The sequence below is a fragment of the Trifolium pratense genome, linkage group LG2, assembly GCF_020283565.1.
Source record: "Trifolium pratense cultivar HEN17-A07 linkage group LG2, ARS_RC_1.1, whole genome shotgun sequence".
NCBI classification, from domain to species: Eukaryota; Viridiplantae; Streptophyta; class Magnoliopsida; order Fabales; family Fabaceae; genus Trifolium; species Trifolium pratense.
The window spans coordinates 6,940,020-6,955,941 of NC_060060.1; the positions used below are offsets into that span (position 1 = coordinate 6,940,020).

General features: G+C 30.9%; 1 protein-coding gene, 1 long non-coding RNA gene and 1 pseudogene across 6 annotated transcripts; 1 reads left to right on the forward strand and 2 right to left on the reverse strand.

Moving 5' to 3' along the window:
• LOC123904069 lies at window positions 1–1,423 on the reverse strand (annotated as a pseudogene).
• Window positions 1,424–7,268: 5,845 nt separating this feature from the next.
• Window positions 7,269–10,341, forward strand: LOC123906691. Of its 5 annotated transcripts, none has more exons than XR_006808964.1 (6): window positions 7,269–7,683; window positions 7,777–7,864; window positions 8,242–8,639; window positions 8,767–8,937; window positions 9,125–9,209; window positions 9,979–10,341. It is a non-coding gene; the product is annotated as an uncharacterized LOC123906691 (long non-coding RNA). The 5 variants fall into 5 exon arrangements; XR_006808965.1 differs by having other exon boundaries at window positions 8,242–8,322; window positions 8,427–8,639; window positions 8,767–9,209; XR_006808966.1 differs by having other exon boundaries at window positions 8,242–8,322; window positions 8,767–9,209.
• A 1,083-nt stretch (window positions 10,342–11,424) lies between these two features.
• On the reverse strand, window positions 11,425–15,611 carry LOC123904070 (DNA topoisomerase 1-like). Its single transcript, XM_045953762.1, has 7 exons — window positions 15,396–15,611; window positions 14,880–15,054; window positions 14,237–14,770; window positions 13,085–13,443; window positions 12,214–12,865; window positions 11,944–12,030; window positions 11,425–11,475 (listed from the first exon to the last, which is right to left on the reverse strand). The coding sequence occupies exons 2-7, from the start codon at window positions 14,943–14,945 to the stop codon at window positions 11,425–11,427; spliced, it is 1,749 nt and encodes a 582-aa protein (XP_045809718.1). The 5' UTR covers window positions 14,946–15,054; window positions 15,396–15,611.
• Window positions 15,612–15,922: the final 311 nt, after the last annotated feature.

A 15,922-nucleotide genomic window follows, 5' to 3' on the forward strand; every position in this document is an offset into this window, starting at 1 on the left:
TCATAAACTTTTAAACATATATCTTGTGAAACTTTGCCTATAATTTTCATATATAAACTCAATAAAATACAACATTATTGAGCCTCCTATAAATCTAAAAAGCAAATTCAGGAGCCGCAGGGAAAAATAGATAGAAACTAACATCATGAACACAAACAATACCAACATGGCTTGCGAAAGAATTGAGATATCCACAATACTTTCTCCTGTATGTCTTGAATTCACACTTTGAAACAACACACCAATCAATTTCTCATAATTATTCAAACCCTTCAAACCTTCTGAATCCCAATCCATTACATAAAACAATGTAACTTGGACCACAATCAACCCAAAAACAGTAGCCACGAAAAAAACAGAATGCTTCCCCTTTAACAAATGTTTGTAACCAACCTCTTCTGTATGTTTCAAAAGATAATTACACTCTTTTTTCTTGTAAAATTTTCCCAATACCCATATACAAAATCTTAAACATGCAGGGTACAATGTGTTCCCAAGAAGTACTTGTGGGATAAGCATAAGTAAAAGACCTGAATTTTGTCTAAAAACAACCATGTTTTCATTTGTTGGAACAAAACCACAATTTGCAAAAGTTGATACTATTGTGAAAATAGAGAATGTGGTTATGTTTAGACCCTTGTTTTTTAATACTTGTTTGGCACTAGGAATCATTTCAAGGTATAGAGTAACTCCAAATACACCTGTAGTATGGAGAATTACAATGTAACCAAGAACTACATAACCCAAATATTTCATAGACAAGTACCTTAAATTTTCATTTGTTGTACTCAATGATTCATGTGAAATATTGTGCAAAGATTGGTGTGATTTATTATGCAAAGACTCATGTGATTTATTATGTGAAGATTCGTGTGATATACTATGTAAAGATTCGTGCGATTTATTGTGTACCTCGTTTGTGACCATTTCAAGTTCAAGATGAATTTGATCAACAATGAAAGGGTTTAGTGAAGCAAGACGTGCATGAGAAGAAGCGATTTCATCGAGATCGGTTTTGAGTCTTGATCTAATGAAATGAAGTCCTACCATTGATGTGAAGATTTCACTACCTATGAACATTAAGATGGTAATGATGATTAGTTGAGGATTAGAAAAAGTTTCCATTTCAACTGTGGACATGCTTGAAACTGTTGTGGCTGAAATGGATGTGAAGAACAAATCTAAGTTTTTAGGTTTTGTTTGATTTAAAGGCTTTATAACTTTGAGAAATCCAAAACCCAAAATGGAAATAGAAATGAAATATACAATTTGAATCCATAATGGATTTGCTCTTAGGAGAATGAAACGACAAAAACATGCTGCTAAAAAAAAAAATTGATTTGATAAGATAAGTAAGTTTTTGGCATGATGTGTTACAAAGGTGTTGCAACTTTTTTCCAAAACAATAGAAAATATTCATCTCTGTTTTTGTCTTTACTAATTTACAAGTGAATATTTTTGTTTTGTTGCAATGAATTCCAATGCAAAAGAAGGTATTTAAAGAAATGTTTGTATGCTGCTAAGGTTACAAGTCATGTGGCTATTGGCTATAAGGTGGCTTTATTTAAATGTCTTTTATTTTTCTAAGTAATTTTTAAATCGTTTATAACTTGATTGAAAGAGAGAATCAAATAATACTTTCTCTGTCTCCTATTAAAAATAGGTATATTTTCAATTCAAAATAATGTTATGATTAAAATATTCTTGGACTGTTATAAAATATACTTTCTATGACTCATATTAAAAATAATATTCATATAGGCTGCGTTAATTTTGCTAAAATACATGTGATTGGACTAGACAACTTTTGTTGTACATATTCCTTCTCTCGATTTGGAACCATTAACTCAATCATATACCATATTCTATTAGAGGTCCGAGCAATTTTGCAGCATTCATTTGATTTTTAATCAATAAAGAGTGTGAAGAAGAGTGTGTATTAAAGAATCGAAAAAGGATTCCCTGCAATAGTTTACCCCTACAATAGAATCTGAACCACTCATAATTTTTGTATATGAAATTTTAATTTTAAAAAATAAATAAATAGTGTAGATTGCACATAATCCTCTCAATTACTAGATAGAATCCATAAAGAATCTATTGCTACGACTTTTCTTCTAAAATTTATGTTAACTCTGCCATTAAAAACATATAGAGTAAATGATGAATAATTTGTTTAGGTATTAGTCCTCTAGTTTCCAAGAGAAGAGGCCCCTGATAATTTAGAGTTCGGTCGTAAAGTTAGGAAAGTCTGATCAAGAATTGTTTCATCAAAAATTGAACCCAGGTTCTTTTAAATGATCCATCCTAAGAAAGCTCATTAATCACTTGAATTCAATATCTTAATTTAAATAATGAATACTTAAAAATGATGATAGTCAACGTCATGTTAACTTTTGCTTCAACATCACATGCATGTTAAAGATTCCATAGTGATTATGTTTTCAAAAAACTAATAATACAAGATTTTACCTATGGTCCATGATGGTTTGTGTCACAGCCTTAATTAGTTCTAAAACTACCTACCTTATTATATCACACATTTTGAGCACAAAACATAACAATTATTAATTAATTACACAAATATATACTTGCTAGCTTGATATCATATTCATATATATGCTAGCTAGGACAAGTGCCAGGCTTTGCCTGCATCCATATTGAATTTCTTGAGCCTCCCAAAGAACATTATCAAGATAAGTATAAACTTTCCTTGTGTACTCCACCTACCTGAAAATCCAATCCATGAATCTTTGCACATTGAATCAGGTTTCAATTGCCTTGAACAGCTATATCCTGTTGAGAACCCTACGTTCCCATAAGCACTGCATATCATTTCATCACAATCTTATTCATTGATACCTTGCATATTATAAGTCTAGTTTCAAAATGTTGACCTTTACCATTTTTAACAAAATAGTGGATTTTATAAATAAAAATTTAGAATAATATGGTGTTATACTAAAAATGGTATGGAGGAGGGTTATATTGACTCCAAGAGTAAGTTTTATAACTTACTCCAAATCTTGACCTTTGATTTTAATTCCAATTAATGGCTAAGATGGATTGATAATAATTGTTAAGGTGAGACTTATTCCTTTGTTGCACTTGAAAATCAAGATTATCAAAACATACTTTAAATAGAATATATTAACTCTAGCAATTAATTGTAAGTACACAATTGTTTTTTTTACGAATAAATCATTTTTTTTTTGGACACTTTAAGTACAACATTTCTTTTTCTTTTTTTTTTTGTTGACAATACACCATTTATTTCATGTGTGCTCTTTTCTTCTCTTTGCCTATACACCTAATTTTATGTTTGTTCAATCCGCGTTTATGATGATGGTTGGACCATAGTGATGATTTTTTTGGATTTTTATATCTTTTGCTTTTGAACTTTTAGCTCTTATTATGCTTATGGCAAGAGTTAATGTTGGTTATTTAATTTATTTTTTTGGTACATAATATTGGTTATTTATTTGTGTTATGTGTTTTATTCATGTGTTCCTTTGCCGTTGTTATGTTGAACTATTTTAAATGGAGTTGATTATTTTATTGTATATTTTTTATTAGAAAATGTACCAATTATTGTTATTTTTATGCAATCATTTGTTTACCTTTTTTTTTTGGTTTAAAATTTGTTTTCTTTTTTTTGTTGGTACAAATGTTATCATTTGTATTTTTATACTTTTTTTTTTGGTAGAGTATTTTTATCCTTTCTACTATGCAATTTATTATGCGTATAAAAAATTAACAAAGGCGAAGAATCATTATTTTGATAATTTTAATTTTTTATAATTAATGGTTTAATTTCTTCTTTTTTTATGGTAGAATTCATTAATTCATTCTATTTGAGGTATGTTTTGATCATCCTTATTTTCCAGTGCAACAAAGAAATAAGTCTCACCTTAATAATTATTATCAATCAATCTTAGCCATTAATTGGAATTAAAATCAAAGGTCAAGATTTGGAGTAAGTTATAAAACTTACTCTTGGAGTCAATATAACCCTCCTCAATGGTATGCTCATGTAACTTTTTGGTTTAACTACACATTTGGTCCCTTACGTTTATTTTAGGTTTCAATTTGGTCCCTTACGTTTAAAAAGTATCAATTTGGTCCCTTACGTTTATTTTAAGTTTCAAGTTAGTACTATAAGTTGTTTGATTGCCTCCTAATCTCCTAATAATAATGTATTGAATTCTTACCAAAATAAATAATGTTTTGAATTGTTTTCAAATATAGAATATAAACTGACTACTCATTTATTTTCATATTTTTTGTGCATGTATATAATATAAAAATAATTTGTTGTAAAACTACTCATTTATGTTAAAGGTAATTTAGACAAATGCACTCAAATAATAATACAGATTTTTTTTATTAATCAAATAATAATACACTTAAAAAATAAGAATTGAAAATATTGTTGATATTTTTCAAACGAAAAAAAAAATCTCAACATCTAATGTTGTTCAAATTAATTTATAAGAATAAGAAATTTCTATATATAGTTATAATTTTTAAATTTGATTTTTGTGATTAAACCCGATTAATATATCAATAATTGTCTTTCTGATTTTGATTTTTGTGATTTAAACCTGATTACTATAGTAATGGTTGCCTTTTTAAATTAACCAAAGGTCAAATAAATAAAATTAGAGAAATGTTCTAATAAGTCGCCACACAGAAGATTAGTAAATAGTAGAGTGACACCTAATCAAGTGATCAAATAGAGAATGACACATAAGAAAAGTACTATGAGAGAGAAACTCCTAAACATATAAATAATAGATAGATAATTTACCCGTGAATGAAAAATATAAATTATTAAAATTTTAATATTTTGTGATTTTTTAATTATCTATAATTTTTTTTATTTAATGTAATTTATTTAGATATGAAAAATAATACAAATTTTACATATTTTAAAGGGGAGGGTGTATATTAATCTTCCACTCCCCGTTCCCAACTCACATGTTATTTTTTCTCTCATAGACATCTGCATCAGTTTCTGTAAGGATCTCATCAACATATTAAAAAAATTGAATAAATAAATTTATTCTTCGTCTTTAAATATGCTCTTTAGATCCAATAGAAAAAACATATAGGCCATAGAGATGAGAAATGATAAAAAACTAAATAAGAGAAAAGAATATGTAAAAAGAATATGTAAAAAAGAGATGAAAGAAAGCTGAGAGCAAAAATATTTTTAGTCAATTTTGGCAATGTTTCTAAAATTTTGTTTTATCATCAAATCATATTCCTTGAGTGTAGCTATCTTATATACCAAAGTTTGACATAATATTTTTGGTGCAATAATTAATTCGTAATTAACACCCGATTAATATAAAGACTTCTATAGAAAGCTAGAAATTAATATACAAACTTCTTGAGAAAGTCAAATCTCATAAAATATGAAAATTTCAATAAATTAATGATAGTATTGCAAGACCAAAAATAAATTAATGTATTTAAATAAAAATAAACAAATCCGTGCGAAGCATTCACACGGGTCTATTGACTTTTATTCGATATTTAAGTTTGTCATTATATTAAGGTATAAATTTATTTGGAATAAAATATTTAAAAATTTGTTATATAATATTGTTAAAATATAAGTGAATATATTGTGTTATTTTTATGCATAGATTCATATATACCATTTTTATATTTTTTTTGTTTTTTTATTTTTTTGTGACTAAATATATACTACTTTTTTTTATTGTATATATTATTTTTGTTGTATTCATCTTATTCTTTTTATAATTTTTTTTATTGACTAAACTTTCTACATTCTTTTTATTTTTTTATGTTTTGTTCATATTTTTACGGGACTATTTATACTCAAATATTTAATACATGGACCTAAGTTTTTTTGGTGATTTTTACACGACCTATGTTTTTACTAATATATTAATAAGGTAGGCTATTTTTTCATAATTTTTACATTATCTATATTTATATTCATATATTAATACAGAGACCTAAATTTTTTTTGTGATAGTTTTACCATTGTTGTTTTTTTCTTCTATTTTTTAACCAAATATTATATCTTTTTATTTTTTACTATTTCATGTTACCGAGAAGCGGCAACGCCGCGACTCCCGTGCGGGCGCACGGGTGTCCTGCTAGTATTATATGAATTCAAAATATTTCCTTTACCAATGTAAAATGTTTTTTAACCAATCAAATCTTTCTAATAATTGAGACTTTTTGTTTTTATTTTTAATTTTTTTTTCAAGAATAAAAAACATTTTTTTTTTAAAAGAAATATTTAATAAAAAGATTTTTTTAATAAATTTTCTTTATTAATCGTAACAAAAAGGTTTCTTTGATTAATTAAAGGTTTCTTAAAAATCGTAACTTTAACTAATTGAGTTATTTGCCACTTTCTAAAGGTCTTGGGTTTGAATTTTGAAACCCTTGTTACGATTTTTTTTTTTCTTTTTCCATAGTTTGAAGGCTATTTAAAAAAAAATTAATTCAAAAAATGTTGCAATAGGGATTTGATCCCGTGACATGGTAGCAATTGCCAAACAGGTTAACCGCTCGGCCAGGTGTATATATATTTATATTGTTTGCGGTATTTAGTATATATACAATTACGATTGATAGAAATATCAAACTTCATCTTCAACCTCCATCCGGGTAACTCCGACCCGGTTTTAGACCCGCGATCCCAAGCTTTAACCCGACAGTTTCAGGTCCATTTAAACATCGAAAATAACAACTAAATACCCAGAAGCATCACAAAAATCATTTACAATACATTTATGATTTTAATTTTGATTCAAATGATCTAAAATAAAAAAAAATCTAAAATCATATTTTTCAAAAGTTTGAAAACAACTCAGCCGTTACCCAAACGATGTTGCATTTGATTTGTTGATGAAGTGGTATGTTCGTTCTTATTTTGTAACTTTAAATCCAGATCTATTATAATAAACTCAAATATATTATCTTTTGTAACTTTCTTTTACGTTTTTTTCCATCTGAATTATTAGATCTACACCATGAACTTCCTTTGATATCAGATCTGATCAATCAGGATGAGGATGAAGAAATATTCTTTTGTTGGTGATGGAAGAAGACAAGTTTTTCTTTTTTTCTTTGGAATAGGAATGAAAGAAGCCATTTGAACTTTTTTTGTTGGTGAAGAATGAAAGCTTTGTAAACCATGATGTTTGTTTCAAAGAAAAAAAGAAAAGAACGTATGATTTTGTGACATTTTGTTTTTTATTTAATTTTAGTTGTAATCACTAGTGGAAAAAACACATTTTAAATCAGGGATTTTAAATCAGCTGCCATCCACCTGATTTAAAATGTTAAGATCATGGGACACGCTGGGAATTTTAAAAATTGAAGTGATATTAAGTCAGGCCACCTGACTTAAAAACATTTCATAATTAAAATAAAAATATAATTAATAAAATAGAAAACGAAAGATGGTTCTCAGTCTTCTCACAAACGTGACCTTCTCCCTCAACACGGACAAAACCGAACCCTAAACGCCTCTTCGCCGCGAACTTCTCCCTCTTTGCAACGAAGCCCTAAACACCTCTCCACGAATCCCCTCTCTCTGATGCCTCTCGGCGAACCTTCCTTCCTCTGCGACGAAATCCTTTCTACTACCACCGGTGACTTTGTTCTTCCGCCTCGTTGTTCAGAGTTTTCAAGGTTAAATCGGTTTTCCTTTCGATTCTAGTCTTCTCATTCTTCAATAGATTCTGATTCTAATTTTCCTTTTGTTTCGCTTTATTTTGCTTTCAGAGTTTTCAAGGATTTTTCAACATTTCTCTTCGTTGTTGCCGCCATCATCACGTTCAAGTCTTAATCAATATGTATCCCTATTTCTTCAGTAAGTAGATCCGAACTATGTTTACCTCAATCTCGATTTTCTATGATGTGTGATACTGTGGTTTCTAAGCTTCGATTTGGAATCTGGTAGTTCTGTCCAGAATTTGCGATTAGACAATTGTTTCCCACGTTCTTGATGCTTGTAGATTTCTCCACACATTTAGTTATCAGTAACTTATTTAACATCAGTGATAATCTATTCTAGTTAAATAGATGAAATAAGGTATAAAGAGGTGCTTTTGGTAAGGTACTTTAATCTACTATTCAATATCCGCTAATTTTTGTCAAATAGAGTCATACTCTCGTGGAAATTTGTCTTTGAAATAGCTGAAATCCCTAATTTTATCTTTACCATTCTGATTGTTGGAAACTCTCCAGTGTATGTACATGCTTTGGATATAGAGATTGGGAACATGTAGGAAAGCATTCTAAATATGAATTACCACTTTTGATGGTTATGTAAGTTTATAATATATTTTTGTTGGATTGCATACTCTTTATTTGATAGTTCTTGAAAGTTGTTGTGCTTGTTGCTAACTATAAGTTGTTGGATGGTTTCTTAGTTCCCTTGTGATTTAAGACTTTTTACCAATTCACAGGTACTGATTGCTTGTAGAATTTTTGGTTGTGCTTTTTCTCTTTTAATTTGGTAGTTTAGAAGCAATGATAATTCTTATGGACGATTGTACTTTTTAGCAATATTGTGATCAGAATTTTGTATTCTTTGCAAGTTATACATTTTATGGATATGGTTATACTTGAAAACCAATAGAGAGGTATCATTAGTTGAAGCTTGTTTGGAATCTTCATTTTTAGTTCTCTTCATTGACCAACTGATTGAAATGATATACTATTCTCAAGTTCTATCAATAGACAGACATTGATTATTATCATAACTTTCAGGATATATTACAAACTCAATGGCACTAAGGATTGGTTGCTTTAATCAAAGGAATTTTCTATTTGTCATGCGAGAAGTTAAAGTTTGAAATAATATAGTTGGTTTCTTGAACCCTTAAGTTAGCATGTGGAAAATTTAAATTGAACGTAATGTATTGTCAAACACCATTTATTGTGAGTATATAAGTTTTGTTTGTCTTTAGCTTAGAGCTTACCCTTTTGTTTTGTCTTTAGTTAGCATTTGGTAGAATTAGAAAATGTGTCTAATGCTTAGTATATATCATAAGTAAAACTGATACTATTCTTTGGCACTGATCTATTGATTTGTTCTTTTCTATTGTGATTCTTTCTTATCTTGTAGGCATTTCTTGTTATGTCTTTATGGAATAATTGGCAATTGGCATGACTTAGTTTTTGCAAGGAGTTGAAAAAATTAAGAGTTAAAGGTAATATCTATATCTTATATTAAGATCTTTCTTGATTGAATCTTTCTGTATATTAAGACTTTAGAAGTTTCACCACGGAGGTGATGGTGATGAGTTTGTTAGAATATTATTTCATCATTTGAAAAGATTGTGCAGTATAGAGAGGCTAGATAGAATACTAGTAAGGTTTATGATGCCATCATCAACCGAAAAGTATGTAGATTGGATAAAGACTCATTTTTTAAATTAATTATATCTTTATAGGTGAAAAAAATGATCATATCTAACTCTTAAATGCCACCATGTTTGTTTCATTGTAGAGAGGGCTGATGTTTAAGTTTCAATTTCCCATCTTGGCTGATTGCTAGTTAACTATGTGTTGGTAATCATCATAGTATTTTAAAGAGATTTATTCAATTATCATACTTGAGTACTGCTGCTAATTGATTTATGCTACTCAGCCACGTCCTTTTGTTTTTCCATCATACTTGAGTACTGTATGTTTGTGTTTATTATTCCGTTTATAATTTTTACTTCCTCTACTTGCTCCTTGCTTTGATTATCCAACTGGGTTACTTTCTAAAATTCAATTAGGTTTGGTTTTCAAAAGTAAGTTATCTTACAGCAATAGGTTGGATATTATATATAGGGAGCTTTTGTAACATTACTCTTGTGCTTCCAGAGACTGGTTTATGAATGACTTTTGGGGATTTGAGATTTTGATTTATGCAGGAATTTTGGGACTGTTTTATTCATGTATTAATTAGGCTTGTTTTGTTGTCTGTTTTAGATCATCAAACACGGCTACAAATGTCATTCAGACACCTTCACAAGAATGGAGAGGATTGATTCAACCCAGCGATTTTAAGAATGGTCTCCCGAAACCAACTTATAAGTTAACTGTTAAAGTAGGAGACAAAGTTAAGCATACAAATAGAAGGAATCGAGGTTACAAGTATAAATTTGTAACTTTATGGTTTATAATTGATGATTCTAGGTATATGATATTAACTCTATTATTATGGAATGATTTTAGTATATATAAGTATAATTTATGCTATTAGGTGTATGGTACTCTATTATTATAGTATGATGATTTTAGTGTAGAAGTATAATTTTGTAACTTTATGTTATTAATGGATGATTTTGGATTTTTGGATAAAATAAATTTTGGTGTATGTTACTCGAGAAACAATAGTAAAAGAAAAAAAATTAATAGAATTTAAATCGGGTGAGATATGAACAGATTTAAAATAACGTTTTTTAAATCGGTTGAACCGATTTAATTTTGGATTTTAAATCGGATCAAATATATTTAAAAACTTTCGATGACTTTTTAAACATTTTTTAAATCGGGCAAACTGATTTAATAAACTCTTTGACATCGGGCAACCCGATTTAATAAAATCTTTTAAATCGGTTTGAAACCCGATTTAAAAACAAAAAACTTACTAAATCGATGGAATTTAAATCGGTCCCTGAACCGATTTAAAAAGCCTTCCAGAACCGATTTAATAAGTGTTTTTTGCACTAGTGAATTTTGTTTTAATTATCACAAATCACAACTAAAATTAAAAATAATTTAAAAATTGGGGTAATTTTGAAACTTTTAATATGTTAGGGACTTAGTTGAAATATTAATAGATGTAAGGATACATGGTAAGTACCATATATGTTGTTGTACCATATAATTCAAAGTTAGTCAACATTGCATCCTCATTGGTCAGATTAGGAATGTATCAAAACATTCCAACTAAGGAATGTACCATAGAATTTTCCATAAAAATAACATTAAATGACTTAAATGTAGATAGAACAGAACTACACTTTGCATCCCCGGGCCACTTTCTTACATCCCAACTATACATTTAAATAATTTTCTTGAGTTTCATTTTTTATTTATTACACATGTTCAAGTAATTTTTAGGTATTTTCTTTTCAATTTCAGTACATTTTCACAGTTTTTAGTTAGACTTTAGGGAAATAATACTTCGCAAATATTTGGCATATTAAAAGCCCATTACATGAAACCTAAACCTAATACTTCGCTGTGTTTGACAAAACATGGCCTGCATATCTGTTGGCAAAATGTAATTTTTACGCAAAAAATGTATGAAAAATCCATATAAGAAAATTAGCTTCTAGTAAGGTGCATGCTGATAAACTCATTTTATATTCAGTAGTATTGAAGCTCCGGTCGCAAGCATAAGCAGAATTAAGTATGGAGATGCACACATCACCTTTCAATTATCAGGGAGCGAATATTGGCAACAGCTTCATCATAAATCTAAGAAATAAAAGTCCAAGTGTTAAAAATAGAAACGATTACCCACAAACAAAGTTATTGGATTGACAGAAAAACCTCTAAATAAATATAAATGACAACCACATGTGTGAACCCACTAGTAAAAATCAAAATTGCAGTGTCATGTGGAAGTTTTTTTTTTTTGACGGAGTCTCATGTGGAAGATAACAGGAGATTAGTTTACACATTTAATTAGCCACAATTCATGACATAATTATTATAGAAAAGCAATGTTAAATACAGTAAGCCAAAGACATCGAAGCCGGTGGCATTGAAGCTGACGACATCAAAGCCGATGACATAATTACTATACAACACAAGGAGGAGGATATATTTTGAGATGACATCGGCTTCGGTGGACAATTAATGATATATAATATTTATATACAATGCATAATGACTAGTTCACAATGTTTCACCATATATTCATGCAACCAAAGCGATACCTACATGGAATCCATCAGTTCTCATGTAAGTTATCAGCCCCACTGCTTTACCATTAGACAGTTCAACTCCCTCGTAGAGTTTCTGAGCAATCTGCATTCATAATTCAATAGACATTAACGATAAAAGTAATTCTAGAAAATCTAAAATGTAAACATAATCAAATCATAATTCCAGGGGAAAACCAAATATTGTTCATTACTGGCATGGTTAATACATAATTGTTATGTCAACGTCATGTAGGAAAATAGGACAGGAATAAACTAAAATTAGTACCTTCATTGTCTGACTTGCTGAGAATTTCAATTTATTTCCAGCATCTTGCTGAAGTGTTGATGTTATATAAGGTGTTGGAGGATTGCTTCGAACTTTGTTTTTTTTCATGCTAATAACCTGAAACTCTGCAGAGTTTACCTTGCCTTCAATATCCCTTGCCTCCCCATCAGAGGTAATTGAAAATTGAGTCAACTTGTTAGAATCAAAATGGGTCAAGCGACCACGAAATGTTACGTCCTTGTTTGATATCCGCTCTTTCCTATCAAACTTGGCCTCCATAGTCCAATACTCCTTGGGTTTAAATTGATCAATTTCCATTTCTCTATCACATATAAAAGAAAGTGCAGCAGATTGAACTCTTCCTGCTGATTGGCAACCCGGTAACTTCCTCCACAGTAATGGTGAAATATTAAACCCAATCAAATAATCGAGGGCCCTCCGTGCAAGGTAAGCATGAACCAAATTCACATCAATCTCTCGCGGAGCTTGCAAAGCAGTTTTTATAGATTGCTCGGTTATTTCATGAAAGACAACTCTAGCCAGAAAAACATTATCGCGCAGAGCTCCTTGTTGGTGTAACATCTCAATTATGTGCCAAGCGATAGCCTCTCCCTCGCGATCAGGATCTGATGCAATAATAAGATTTTCTGCTCTGTGAAACAACATAAAATGAATTAAGCAAGAGACAGGTTGTCAGACACTTGTGCATAAAAGCATGGGAGTGAAACAATCCATAGCAATTAATCATAAGTAATTTGCTTAATAACATAACAAATACTGAACAACCATTATTAGTGCACCCACAGAGAATATACTAATATAATGAACTGGTGCTGCTGGAAAACTAGAGTAAGTGGACGTGAGAATGTACCCGCTCAATGCAAGATTGATGCTCTTCAGCTGAGTCCAGGCAGATGGTGGAACTTCCCACACCATACTAAAATCATCGTCAGGCCGCACAGATCCAGACCTTGCAGCCAAGTCTCTTACATGACCATAGCTTGGCAATACTTCATACAAATCACCAAGGTATCTCTGAATAACCTTTGCCTTCGTAGCAGACTCCACGACCATCACAGACTTTCCCATAGGAGGATACAGTGGTTTTCCCGTAAAATTTCCTAGCGGCTTTTCAAGATCAACCTGGCTAGAGTTTACGTCCTTTTTCTTTGACCTTGTAGAAGCAGAACCATCTTGTATCTCTTTTGAAGTGCTAACAGCCAAACTCTCCTGAACAAACCGATGTTAGCATCTATGCTTAAAATTAAAAGAACACCAAGCACTATACCAGTGTTTCAAATTGCAAACCAGATTACAAGAGCTCCTTTCCCTTGGAATCAAAGGGTTAAGACCCAAAAAACGGTGCCTCACAATTTTGGCCACAATACTAAGGCTTTCTTTGGATTGACAAATGGGACGAAATGATATCATTAAAAGCATATTTTATTTGAATGCTTTAAAATATGATATAATGGGGCAAACCCCATCCCATCCAATACCTTGTTTTTTCTCCCCATCTCATTAGGGAAATAACAAAATTGAGCATTTTGTTGTTCTCCGTTCAATCATTAAAATATCCAAAGAATAAAAATACATGTTTATTACATGAATTCCACACCACTCTATACACGAAGTAGCAATTACCACCAGAAACTCACACACACAACTGCAAGGTCCCAAGTTCAAACCGTGTGAAAGTGTACAACCTAGCGATATCAACTTTTGTCAGTTGAGTTAAAACTTACGGACATTTCACTCCACTCTCTATTAAATATCCAAACATGATAAACGTTTTACAGAACTTATAATCACTACACCATCATTGGAGGCACAATTATTCTCAAGTTTCAATGATTGTATAATAACTACAATAACTAAGCAACCATAATCTAAAGTGTGTAGTAACAACAATAAACATAACTTTCTAGTGTTGACAAATTCATCCAACCACTTCTATTTTCTTAAATTACTACATTATCTACCGTGTATCTACACATCATGTGCTTCATAGTCAATTACTAACCTTTACATTAGTCTTCTTCTTCCCTTTGGAAGGTGATTTTTTAGAAACTTCTTCACCAACAGCTTTCGATGGATCGATTGAATCAATTGCAGCAGAAGTCTTAACATCTTTCTTCTTACTCGGTGGCTTCTTCTTCGTCTTCTTAACATTATTAATTTTGGAATCCTGTTTATCACTCTTGATCTCTTCACTTAAACTACTTTTCTCTGACTCCACATTTTTATCCACAGATTCACTAGAACTAGCATCCTTTTTATCCTTACCACGAACCGCAACAGCTTTTACCGATTTCTTCCGTTTACTTTTCTTCTCCGGCACAGCAAACAAAAACCGTGAACTCCTTCCAATGCCATTCACCCGAAACGGTAAACCGAAACCGCTAACGGACGTAACAGACTTCAAAGTATTGAAGTTAGTTACCCCGAAAGAGCAAAACGAGAAACGGTTACGGTGTTGAACGGCGTTGATAGTTAAATTCACGAGCGAGGGTAACTGCGGTGAGATTAACAGATTGTGTAACGACCTGAGTTGAAACTGCAAGAAAGTTTAATAATGAATTAAGACATAATGATGAAGTAATTAAATTGAATTGAAAATTAAGAAGAGATTAAGGGGAAAGAGAGTGATTAATTGTTATTATTACCATGAAGTGGCTGAGAGAGGGAGAAGAAGTGGTGTTGGTGAAGAAGGTTCTTTGGAATTGAATCATTGTTGTATTGACAGTTCGGATAGGAAATTGTTTGTATCTTAGTTGTTCCGATAGGAAATTGTTTCATCCGCATTTATATCCATAGGGTCCATACTAATCTTCAAATGTTCTACATCCACAAACAAAACAACAAGCATAGTATTCAATGTATGACCTAATAACAAACACATTTTATCTAATGGTCACAAGCATAAATTGAGAACAAAAAATCAGAAAAGAAAAGAGGGAAAAACAGAGGAAGCTGAACCTAACTAAGAGAAGGAGAATAGAAAAATCAGAATAAACACGCATATCAGTTAAAAATAACTTAAATTCACAAGATGTGGCTATTGTAGCTAAACCTACATTGAGCTATATCTAATGGAAATACAAAATAATCCTCAAAACACACAATCAAATTGAACTAAACTAAAAAAATAAAAATAAAAAATAAAAAAAAGAGAGACAGACCCAGAAGATGGTATTCATCTGTGCTTGAACAGAAGTGAAAATGAGTCGGTATTCAATTGGGTTGGAGGAATTGAAGGGGAGACATTAAATTGCGGCGGAGAAGAAGATGGTGCGGCGGTATCGTGTTTCCGTTCTGTGTGACAATATGAAAACACCTGATAAACTTTTGCTGCAGCGGAGAAGAAGATATTTTGCGTTTTCCGTTCTGTGTGACAATATGAAATAGTGGGTCATGCGTTTTGGCTTTTGTGTTTGAGAGTTACTTTTCGCGTATACTCAAACACCCCCTGAAATTACCATAGTACCCCTGTCGCTCTATAGGGGCGAGCAATCCCTTGCCGGCAATGAGGCGCGTGTTAAAATTAGGAGATCTTTGAATTTTTCTCATCCCCCAGATGCCTAGCTCCTTCCCCCCTTCCTGCATAAGTTACAAAAACGAATTTTTTTTCAAAAAACCTCAAAAATTCGCCCTAACCCAAAACTACGGTGAAATCGTTGGATTCTGGTTCGTATGCGCTCGGAATCAT